Source organism: Elgaria multicarinata, chromosome 4 (assembly GCF_023053635.1).
Source record: "Elgaria multicarinata webbii isolate HBS135686 ecotype San Diego chromosome 4, rElgMul1.1.pri, whole genome shotgun sequence".
NCBI lineage: Eukaryota > Metazoa > Chordata > Lepidosauria > Squamata > Anguidae > Elgaria > Elgaria multicarinata.
Genome location: NC_086174.1, coordinates 76,309,077 through 76,321,930, shown reverse-complemented (window position 1 = coordinate 76,321,930; position 12,854 = coordinate 76,309,077). Strand labels below are relative to the sequence as shown.

The following is a 12,854-nucleotide window of genomic DNA, read 5'->3' as shown; positions in this document are numbered from 1 at the left end:
ATAATAATCTCTTTTCAGAGCTCCTTTGTCTTTCATTATATTAACTTTTACTTTAATACTGCTATGTTGCTACTTACAGGAATGGTGTTCAAGATAAAGTTATTGTTTCTGTGCTCAGAAAGTAGAGCCTAACTTTTAAGCTCGTGATTTCTGAATGGTGGTTCAGTAATGAATGGGATCCATTTTTGACAGAAGTGTGTAACAGCCATCATGAATATCAGACCAAGGATCCATATAGTCCACTATATGGCACTATTTCTAGTAGCAGTTGGCCAGATGCTCCTGGAAAGCTCACAAACACTGTATGAAGAGGGATGATCTCCCTCCAGCATTTGGTATTCATAATGCCTCTGAATGGAGACTTCATTTAGCTATGAGCCTACAATCATTACTAGACCCATTCTCCTAGATAGTTCTCCTCCCTAAACCTTTCCTAAGCTAATAGTCATCTCCATATCTTGTGGTTTCTGCAGTGCTGTTTCCCACTGTACATTTAGTAAGAGTGAGAGTAAAGAGTAGATTTTTGTCTTGGTATCACAAGCTGCTAACTTCTAGCTAGTCTTATTCCTTCAGCATTTCTAGAATGCTTCCTTAACAGAAGAAGTAACTGTCAAACTGTCCGTATTACTCAAGCCAAAGTGTAAAAGTTTATGTTGTGTTACTATATAACTTAGATCAGTTTTCTTTTGCATCACTAGATGATGGAGGTGTGTCATAATTGTTTACTCTGTCAGCCAATGAGATTTAACTTGGGCTTTTGCAAGTAAAGGAGCTAGTCAAGGAAAAGTAAATCACCTGCTGCTTCTGTCTTCCTGAAAAAGTACTGAAGGAATTTGAAATCATTGCACTATGAGATGAGTGTGGTTGCTGGGAACAGAGCAAGTGCCGTAGGTATGTAATGTTCCCAGTAGTTTTTGAGGCAATTTTATCTCTTTTGAATGATTGTAGCACAGGCTCTCTGCTCTTCATTACATTTAGATAAAGGTATTCCAGACTAACTGATATTTGTATGTTGTGTACGTTGAACTATCTCCAATGGCCTCACCAGGTGGCATCATGCAATCTGACCTAATTAGCACAATAAATAAGATCATCAATATCCTCATTCATCATAAACATTCCTTCTGAATGTTTAGATGAGCATCGTTTCCCCCTAACTGGATAAGAGTCTATGAATTAGATCTATCTTGAAAAGAAGGGAAACATCGTGGGAAGAGAATAATTTCTGACCTTGCCTAGTCTGTGTTGATGGAGTTGCACATAACTGATGTGGATAACTCTATCTTGATACATTTTGGGTTATCCCTTCATTTTCTGTTGTAATTAATGCATTTGCTGTAAGTTTTTCCTACTCTTGTGATTATGACTAAATTGTGACTATGGTTAGTAGGAGAAATCTTGAATTTAAGGAGTCGGGGCACCAGTCAATATAGCTAAGTATGCTTCAGTTCACTGATCCCAATAGATCTAAGAATTTTAATAGTATGACCTAGTGTAGCTGTCATGTTCCTGATCTAACCACTGTTAAGAGGCAGAGCATCCTGTACAAGAGAAGAAAAGCACACACATTTCACATTTTCAGAGCTAGCCATGATGCACTGATATACTGATGTTTGTTTTCTCTAACCATTATTGGTTTAAAGCAGAGTTTGCAAACTGCTTTAAACATTGTTGCAAACTTTGATTTGAAAGTAATCATGTTAATAGTGGATTGTATCCAGCTGCCAGCAGAACGGACATTACTGGTGAAACGGATCCTCCCTCACCAGAAGGTTGGGGAACGTAACAGAGCAGATCTGTAGGGTGGGAAGGGGAAGGGGAAGCCTTGCAAGCAGCAGTCTACTCACACGTCAATGGATAGAACAACAGATGTAAGTAACGCTGAAGAGGAGAGCAGAAATGTATACTGGCCTACATTTTCTCCTAGTTAGGCTATTGGGGGGGAAATCTTGCACCATCCCTGTATTGTCAGTTGGATCATATGACCACAATCCATCAACTGGACTATATCCGTGTAAGTACTAGGTTGGCCCTTATTTTAAATTCTTCCAAGCATTATGTTTTATTTTATATCTACTGTGATTGCACTAGAACTACCTTACAAATGCTATGAAATTACTCAAGACTTTCTCCCTTTAATAATTTTAAAGTATTTTAGGAATAACACTATATAAATACTAAGTGTTTATAACACTCCATATTAATAGACTATGAACAATATTCTCGTATTAGACAGAACTGAGGCACAGACTGTGTTCTGTGTATTAAATTGAACTAATATATACACATACGCACAACCTGTTCAATGCTTCTGTTTTTCTATTTATTTCAAAGATATTATATTTGTATAAACTAATTCCATATTACTACTTTACTTGGATACCTGGACTCCGGTTTGTTTTATTGCTTCAATCTGTTAGCACTAGCTTTATGAATCTCTTGCAGATTAAAGGTACAATCAGAGGCTAAAGAGTATCCAATACAGGGCAGCTGGATTGTGGAGGCAATCTTCACCTCTACTCTCTAGCCATCCTGAATTTGTGTTAGGTAGGCAGTAGTGCTTCAGAGGGAAGGAGGCTGGGCCATCAGGGGAAAAGTTTGGTTGCTGCCACCACCGCCGTTTCCTCCCCTCCCCTCCCCCTTTTCCCTTCTCTGTGCTGGCTTCAGGGGCAGGGAGTGTGATTTCCATCCCTGGAATCCACAATCCTGCGGGGGACGGACGGACATAAGATGGCTTCCTTAGTCTGTCAGACCTAATTTTCAGGCACCAGAATATGTATTTGCCTTAATTTTATTTATTTATTGTAAGACCACAAGGTATTCTAGTACTTGAAAAATAAATCTTCCAATTACAAATGCTACACTGTATCCAACAGCTCCTATAGCTACAGGTGTTCTGATAAGATAGCCAAAATTACATAGATTATCCTATTTTTTAAATAGTTAGCAGGACTACATTTTGTTACTTCATATTTGTAGTATGATGTCATTACAGAATGACTATTTTAAGTTGTAGTATAAGAAATTGAAATCTATTTTATTTGAAATGTAGAATCATGTGCCTTATTGGAACAATGTCATGAGCAGAATCTATTTTATTCTCTCTAAAAGCACCAGTAAAAACAAACATTTAAATTTCTTTCAGCAATACAACATTTCTAGGTAGCTGTGTTCAAAATAATCTGCTTCACTTCTAAAAGTGTATTCCTGAAATAGCCTATGAAAGATGATGCAAGGATGGAATTTGTCCTGTCAGTCTTATGTAGACTTAACCAGGATTTTCATTAGAACTGTGCCCACATACCCTGGACATAAGTAGCATAAAGGAACACTTTAGAAGCAAATGAGCCAAAGTTAGAAGAGGAAGCCACTAGTTGAGATAGCAGAATCATCTTCCATTACTAGTTTGAAGACAGATGACCTAACAAGAGATGAAGTTGACTGTTCAATCCTACACATCTTTACAAAAGAAAAATAAGTTTTGGATGCTGCTTTACTATATCTCTGGAATTCACCTCCCCTGCCTATTAATTTGATGAATTCTTAAATGAAAAGAGCAGATTTACAGGGAGAGCTGTATAAATTGTATTTGCCCTCAAAATGAGAACTGCCCAGAGAGCTTCGGCTATTGGGCGGTATAAAAATGTAATAAATAAGTAAATAAATAAAAAATAAATATTGTGTACATTTCTTGGATGTTCATAAAACCTGGATAATAATTGGTATTCTTAATTTCTCACAGGTACTGGCAACCAGGATTTGCTTCCTTGTGAGACCTGTGGAAGACATTTTGCACAGGAAGCACTGGTAAAATAAGACTGTTATGTATGAAATGCTGGCACATTAGGCATAAGCGAATTTTAAGAGAATTGATTCACTATATAACAGAGCAACCCTATGCATGTCTGCTCAGAATTTAGTACCGTTCAGTTCAGTGGGCTTACTTTTATGTAGTTTGTTATAGGATCGCAACCTCAGTCATTGAAAGAGTAAAGGAACCTGGTGGCAATCCTAGTACTGTTTCAGTTTTGCTTAATTTAAAACAGAAGCTTTCATAGAAGGCTGCAGTCTTCATCAAGTACTTAAGTAGAATTAGCAAGAGGAAAGGGCTTGAAGGCTGTCAACAGCTACTAGTCATGGTGACTATATAGTAGCTCCAGTATCAGAGGCAGCATGCTTTTGTATACCAGTTGCTGAGGAACAAGATTGGAAGGGATGTCCTACTTGAGTCTGATCCCATGTGGCTCTAATGTTAGTGTTGGCTTCTAGAAACTGCCTGATGCATGTTTTTCATAATCACAAGCATTAAGGAGCTCCTATGTGATGGCAATCAGATGCTGCATTACTGCAGCCATATACTTCCTTCTTCACTCAGTGTGACTGTGGCCATGCATTTTTCAGTCCCCCTGGCTCTAGGCAGTTTGGGCCAATTTATGTATCCAGGAAATTAGCTAACAATGTTACCTTCTGCTAAGTTCTCACTTCCCTTCTAAACTCCTTTGTGGATTTGCACAAGAGTAAGCCTCTCTATCCAAGCCCGTTTATCAATTTAACATTAGGAAGCATTACTTCTCAGCAGATGCCACCACCAAATTGTTATGGCCAAATGTACAGCCAGAATAAACATAATGCTACATAGCTTCTATGTCATTCTTCAGTTGGAGAGTTTTGCCAAGTCACGTGGCCCTTACAAATGCATCAGGTGCATGATGACAGAGAACAAAAGAGATACTGGTGCCTCTGCCTTCTAATATTCTAAAACATCTCAGTTTCATAACAAGATCATATACACAAACCTCCAAGGCCCTGGGCCAATTAAAGCTGGGAAAGTCATGAATGATTTCATGCTGAGTAACCACATCTCTAGTAGGAACCCTGCCCCTATTAATACTTAACTTGAAAATCCCAGGAGGATGAGGCAGATTTGACAGGATGACACAAATTTGCTCCATGTTGGTAATAGAATCCAGACACAGGAAAACACCCACCTCACCTGCCCGCATGCACACAGTTAATGGACACTGGCCCCGTTCAGACATGCTAAACCATGCTGCTTAACCACAAAATGGTTAACAGAATTAAGCAGCATGGTTTAGCATGTTGTCTGAATGAGGCCACTAACTGCTGCTTTGCTGGCTCCCAAAATTGAGTTTATGCATGGTAATATTGCAAGCAGGTCAGGATCATCATCATTACTTCCTTTTTGGATTTCCAGGCTCAGTATAACATAATGTGTAGCAACACTAGTGCATAAGTCATTGGTATATTTCCTTGCTCTTTTTTATGTCTTAGACAAGACATGTGCCAATATGCAAAAAAATCTTCAACAAAAAGCGCAAGCCATTCAATTCCTTGAAACAGCGACTGGAGGGAACTGAAATTCCAACTGTAAAGAAGAAGCCACCCCAAAAGGTATTTTTAAAATATGCACATGACTTTAAAAGATTTTAGAAAGTAGGTTCTAACAAATATCCAAGTTCCCTAAGTTTGCATGATCAGGCATGCACTGTACCAATGCTTGTGGAGAAGGAAGGAGACATGTAAATATAGAGAGTTGAAAGATCCCATAGCATAGAGAATCTCCTGGAATTCTGCTTCCCTGCACTGTCTGATAGGAGATTGTGTGTGATCTTTCTTCCCTACTTTCTGGAATCTCTGCAACCATTCTGGAAAAGTACTATTCAAAGGATTAGCTTTGGGGTTTGTCCCTTTTAGGCCCATATTAACCAGCCCAAACTGGTATTCCCTGGCTCACATATACAAACAAATTTTAAGAGCTCATAAGGTTCACTTCAAATAAGAGGTGAAATTACAACTCCATCACTATTCTTCATCCTGGATTTAAAGAAGTCAACTCTTTGCCCTTATCCACCCCAATCTGCCACACCCCATTCTTCTTCCAAACGTCCTGCCCACTTAGATCCATCTACCCAACACTCAAGCCTCCATCCCTCCCACCTTCTCACTAATCTGATTTGTGGTGGCAGCAACAGCATCTCTCCTTTGGAGCTCCTGGTACAAGTAAACCTGGACAATGTATTTCCTACATTAGATATTATAAGTTTAATGCTTTTATTAATAATTGTTTTATTATTCATGCATCAAACATTGCTTGAATTTTTTTAAAAAATTATCTTCTAATTGATAGAAATGATAGATTTTGTGTGGATTGAAATGTACCCTTTTCAGAACCAACCAGAGAAAAAATCTAACTGGAGACAGCAGCATGAGAATTTCATTACTGCAATCAGAGCAGCCAAACTTGCCACTATAGCCATGAAGGAAGGCCGTCCCCTGCCTCCACCCCCACCTCCATCCATTAATCCAGGTGATTTACTTGCTAAAACAAGTTTACTAGCTAAAACAAGAGTAAGTCGATAGTGCTGGACTTCTAATTGGGAAAAATCATTCCACGGTTTCAGTGGGTAGCCTTATAAATTTAAACCTCATATATGCATCTGCAAAATGGGAAACAGTGATACAGGATCACTAGGACTATTGCAGAAGCAAAGAAGATATAAAGACATAACCTATTAAAATGCTATTTTAACAACCACCACTACTGCTTCAGTCTCTATCTTCCAGGATTCAAACTCAGCTAGTTTCTCCTGATAAAGATAAGTTTATTTTATTTTATTTCCATGAAGGGTAAGAGTGTGACTCAAGAGTAAAACTCTTTCCTGTTTAAGGTGCTCAAGTATTTTGGGCTTAGATATATATGGCCAGAGGAGAAAAAAGGAAACTAGAGTAATGCCACTAATATATAAATTATTCTGCAACAATCATGGTGTATGGATATGTATTCTCACAATGAAATAAAATAAAAATAGAGGAGGAAAAATTGGTGGTGTAGGATGAGGGGAGAATGTTCATTGTAAAACCTATAGGATGAGTTGAGTGAGGTCTCTGTGTGTATTGCATATGGGCATGCAGGCCCCTACTCTCAGGGCTGGATTGTGGAGGCATCTGCATCTTTTAAGTTTCTTATGAAAAAATAGGGTACAGGTTTAGGTATGTTCATTGAAAGATCCAAATCCAGGAACAAAGATGGAATTTCAGAAGCCACATTTGCATCTGAACCAAAAAAACTGAGAGAACTAATGTTTAAGTTGAATAAACTGCCAATCAGCACTGTTAGATCAAACTAAGCTTTTAATACACCAAAGTCTTTAAAAGTGGCATCAGAAGAAATAAGTTGATTCAAAGTGGCAATATTATGTGAGGCCCAATTTGCCAAGAAATATTTGCCAAGAAATATTTCTTGCACACTGTAAACTTTTCATGAGTAAAAGGATCCACATGCAACACTTTCATATTGCGGCATTAAACACTGATAATAAACCAGATCGCCAAATAAATTAGAAACTTTGTCATCTTCAAAAAAGTGTATGTTTGAATTGTTCTAATTGATTTTATAAAAATCGAAGTCATTATTTTGAATCCTTAGACTATTTGTCTAAATCATACTTCATTTGTATCAAAAATGGTGAATTTAAATTAACTAACTGAGAACTTCCTAGGGACTATTATACCAAGATAAACAAAATAATCTGGAGACCACCTAAAACCCCAAGTCCTAAACAGGTCAGCTGTGCTATTAGTCCAATGGCATAAAATCTGGTTTACTCCAGTTTATAGAATAACTAAATAAAATACCAAACTCTTATATTAAAAAAAGATTAGTAATAGAAACTTCTTGCTTATCAACAAGACATAGTGTCATCTGCATGCAAAACCATCTCACACTCAATCTTACCTAATATAACGTTAATATTTTCATAATTTCTAAAAACACAAGCAAAAACACTTAAAAAACCAAATTAAAAAGAAAAGGGGATAACACATACCATGATGTGTTAATTAAGAACGTAATTAAGAGCGACAATACACTGTTACTTATTTCTCGTGATTGAGAGGCTGTATATAACATACTTATCGAAAATACAAAACTGAGGAAATCTGTATTTAGCTAAAGAGGCAGCAGCTGAAAGTCTAATCTTATCAGAACCATGGAAGCATCATGTAAACTAAGCCTGAGCTGGATGAATAATAGTGTAGTCAAAGCCTGCATTTCAGCATAGCTGTCATTATCTTGGAATCCACATTTATCAAGGAAATAGGTTAACTGGAATACAACACAGGATTCTTTTCCAACTTGAGGAAAAGCTTTATATAAGCCTCATTAAAAGAGAGGTAAAGAAAATAACCACAGGAGGTACTGCTATGCAACCCACCATTTTCAAAAGAATGATTTGGATGTGAGACATTTCTTTTTCCACTCCAGCACACAGCTTGTGGAACTCCCTGTCTAGAGAGATTTGGTTGGCTACCCCTGCTAAGCTTCTGGCAAGCTATTAAGGCCTTCTTATTTCACAGAGATTATAGTGTGGTTACTTCCGTCTCCCTGTATTTATACTGAATTGTTTATCCTGCTCTTAATTTACTGTATGAAATTCATTTTAGTAGTTTGGGCAGTTTATACTGCGTTATGTATTTTATGAACTTTTTTTTATAACTCAGAGTGTTTATTTTGCAAATAAATATAAATGAAACTGACCAGATGACAACCCTAATCTACACAGGTATGAGAAATTCCACTTTGCAGCTGAAAGTGAAGGTTTCCTGACTACTAGTTATAATAGAAACATTTTGTGTTGTGATATAACAAAGCTGGAAAAATAATTTTCAGGTCAAGGTAATTCAGTGAAAATTTAGCACATTTATACAAGTTTGTTTTACTTATCCTGACATCAGTATTTTATTTTTTCATCTGCCCCTACTCTGTTATCCAAAATGAATGTGAGTTGAACATAGTAACTCAATCCCTCACCCTGCTCTTTGAACTCCTAAATTGGAAAAAAAAGTAGTTTGAGGGATTAAAATGCCTTTGCCTCTAAACGCAAATGGCTGCTAGGACAGACACTGTATTTAACCCCTGGCTTCCCTTTTAACCCCAAAGCTGCTTTCTTATCTCATGAGAGTTCAAATAGCAGTTTGGAAAAGAGGGGCAGCATCTGAACAAAAAACTCTGGAAAATATCAGATGCCCAAAAAACCCTCTGGATCCTGGTCCTCACATAACTACAGCAGCCTAACAATTTGAAAGGTTGCCATTTGAAACAGCTCTCTATATCATACTTAACAAGTAGTTGCATTACTTTAATAACCACCGTTCCTTTGCTATATGCAGATTATATTCAGTGCCCTTACTGCATGAGAAGGTTTAACGAGACTGCAGCAGAAAGGCACATCAATTTCTGCAAAGAACAAGCTGCCAGGAAGGCATTTGCTCCAGGCCAGAAAGGAGCCAAGGCGTCTCCTGTAAGTAATACAATTATATTCAAGATATTTATTGGTTACATTTTTATCTCATCTTTCTTCCAGGGCAGTTGAGGGAATAATATATATAAAAAAATCGGAGGCACACTGCCCAATCCACTTAATTATTTTGCTTCTACATTTCTAACTATATCTAGTTCAAAAAGTAGATATTGCTTTTGGCCAGCGAATACATGTTTGAAATAAACCCATTCTTTTCCAATAATAATTTCTGCTACTCCTTCACTCCCTGAATTGTTTTATCAATCATAAAAGCCTGCTTTTGTCTAGAATTTTAAACTCAAGCGAAGACTGTAAAATGCAAACTGTTCCCACAGGTCACCTTTTCTAAGCTATAGAAAAGAATGATGTTGATACTGAATAAACTAGTCAAAGTAGAATGTGCACACAACTCAAATAAAATATTTCAAGAAGGCAAGGACAGGTCTGCCATTGACCAAATGTAATAAATATTCTAGAAGCCAAGCCCATAATGGGAATGAAAAGGACTGAATTGCACAGTGGGGAATCCTGAAAAGAGTATCAGCTTTATTGTTAGCACAGCTTTTTCAGAAGACAGACATTTTTCACTTTTACAAATGCCAGAAATGGGGAGAGATATTTTTTCCCAGGACATGGTTAAGATTCAGCCTGAAAGGGAAGTTCAGATGATGCTCAACAGGGTTTGATGTCTCTCTTCTTTTGATTTTGTTTTTAGGATAATGTGAAGTTGCACCATATAGCCTTAGGGCAACCTCCCTCAACTTAATGCCCAGAGACATTACTACAATTCCCATCTACACCAACCAGCTTGCCAATAAAGGGCACCAGGTTGGAGAAGGATGACTTCTTGCACATCCCAAAATTCACCAGAAGGAGTTAGGGACAGGTGGGTAGGTTGTAGCTAGGATATTTAAAGGACTTTAAAGAGTTCACATGACTAAGTGAAATTATGAGGAAGGTTTCAGGAAAATCTAGCTAAAAAAAGCCCCAATTAGTTAAAAACCAGTGTGGTGCAGTGGATAGTATTGTACCAGGGAAATAATCTGGGTCTGAATTCCCCCTTAGTCAGAAAGGTGGGGATAGAGGTGGCCAGACATTCTCAGTCTGACTACATAGGGTTATTGATGTGATAAAATGGGAAAAATCACGTACACATCCCTGAGCTCTTGGGATACAAGTGTGATAGATGAGCTATACTACATCACAAACCTATGCTAAAGATCTCTCTGTGTCTCTACTGCATAAGCTGGACAACCATCTGTCAGGGATGCTTTAGGGTGGATTCCTGCATTGAGCAGGGGGTTGGACTCGATGGCCTTGTAGGCCCCTTCCAACTCTGCTATTCTATGATTCTACTCTCCAGGGCAAACAAGCAACTCCTAAAAAAGAACCAACCTTGACAAGTGCTGTTGGAGCACTGCTTCAGAACAAGTCACAAGAAGCCTCCAATCCAATCCAACCTGTAACAGGTAAGGGGCAAAACATGTTGCATTAATGTTCAAAAATACATAGGGATACAGAAGAAATTCATCCCACCTAAACTATAGCTTCCAAGCTTTAATAATATTTGAATAGCACATGGAAACAGGATGATTGATAATTTAAACTAAACAAAGCTCAGAAAAATTAATTTGGGATTGGGAATAATCAAACTACAGTCAAGCACTTTCAAATCATATTGAATTTAATGAAAGACAATGACATGGATGCCTTGATCTGTCACCAAAATCAATACACTCTTCAAGTGCTTGTCTTTTGCTGGATCATGTCCAGAATGTACTTTTGCAGAGGTCTTTACAGAAGTATTATTGTTTTTAAGGACATGCTATTGAAACCTCTTTTGGAACAGCACAGAAAAAATCACCTGCTATTCCTTCTGGAAAGGATTCTGGGTAAGGAATATTTAATTGTTTAGACTTTTAAGCACATTGATTTGAATGGTTTAAGGACACTTAACTGCTGTGCTGGATTATAGCCATAAAGTAGAATATCTATTCATTCAAGAGCCATTTACTAATAATCTAGATAAGCATATTATCTTGCTGTTCTGGTTATCTAAGGCAATAACACGGTAGCTAAAACCCTTGGTTTGAAGTTTACTCTGCCCCTATCTGAGACACGTTAGGGGAAAATAACAATTGCTAAGAACTTTGTAGGTAGAAATGGACTATAGTAAAATAACATTAACATTGCTTTTATGCAATCTGTACTATTTTATGAGAAACTCTGGTTTCTCCAAAACTTAGCCTCCAAATCAGTTCCAGTAGACAAAACTGCAATACTAGCATCTGTATCAAAGGCTTCAGTGATGTCCAATGATGTAAAATTTATCCTACAGTGTTTTCCTGTGAGCTTTTTAGTCTTCAGTGTCAATTGAATCGTATCAATATAACCTCCTTCTGTAGCTTGAAATAGTCTTAACAGTTGAACACTGAAGCCCATTCCCATTAAAAGCACGTTCAAATTCTCCAGTTTCACACACCTCAAATCCTGCATAAACTCATCTTGTGCCAATTATCTTCTAGTATTAAGCCAACTCCTTTTATACCCTCATAGTGTGTCATCCAATGTCCCTGGAAGCAACTACTAGAGTTCAATGGGACTCATATTTGTGTAACTGTATGAAGGCTCCATATCATTTCTTAACCCATTTCAAGTTACTATATCTGTACTCGTACCTGACATATTGCTACCAAAGGGTATCTATAGAAAGATTTTGATATATTAATTTTGCAAGGCATAAAACTTTGCTGATTCGCAATAGTGTAGTCGTGTACCTTAAAATTTATGATTCCCATTCATGTGCATACTAATATTTGAAGCCAGTTAGGACTAGGAAAAATCAGTCAAAATCGTTTGTAGTCTACACACGGTGCAATCCTAAACACATTTAGAAGGGAATAAGATTTATTCAATAAGCCCTATTGAGCTCAGCGGCTTAATTCCTCGTAAGCATGTTTAAGATTACGGACAAAACCATAATGTAGATTATCTATTTTATTTCACTGCCTACCTAAATTAATGGTTTACTGCTTTTAGGGTTCCAGCACAGGGCAGAAGATAAGGGGAGTATGTCCCACAGGCCTTTGATAAGCAGCCTTTACATTTACAGCATTACAACTGAAGATCAGCAAACTAGTTCGCCCAATGCATTCAGCATCCCAGGTCTCAAGTCTTGTATGATGAATTAAACTATGGAATAAAACAAGGATTGTATTCCTGTGAACAGATTCAGTGTTTCCAAACAGAAATCTTGAACAGCTTAGAGTATATCAGACACTGTACCTGGAGCTATCTTACTGTTCACTATGCATGTAAATGTTTCGTTTTGCCACTTCTAAAAAAAGGGGTGGAGCAACATGCAGCCTGTAGTCTGCATGTCACAAAATAAATGGTTTTGGGTTTTTTGGAGAAGGGTGCTTTTAGCACTATGAAGCAATAAAAGGTTCAAATTTAATTTGTTTTGATTTTTTTAAGAGGGGCTCTGCCATGAACTTTGGCAGTTGCCCACCTGTTCAAAAGTAAGAAAAAAAT

General features: G+C 37.5%; 1 protein-coding gene across 1 annotated transcript; it reads left to right on the top strand.

The window, feature by feature from the left end:
• The first annotated feature begins 1,697 nt into the window (after positions 1 to 1,697).
• ZC2HC1B (zinc finger C2HC-type containing 1B) lies at positions 1,698 to 12,538 on the top strand. The gene is made up of 8 exons (XM_063125438.1): positions 1,698 to 1,782; positions 3,743 to 3,807; positions 5,293 to 5,412; positions 6,190 to 6,328; positions 9,190 to 9,320; positions 10,684 to 10,789; positions 11,140 to 11,212; positions 12,360 to 12,538. The coding sequence occupies exons 1-8, from the start codon at positions 1,698 to 1,700 to the stop codon at positions 12,382 to 12,384; spliced, it is 744 nt and encodes a 247-aa protein (XP_062981508.1). The 3' UTR covers positions 12,385 to 12,538.
• Positions 12,539 to 12,854: the final 316 nt, after the last annotated feature.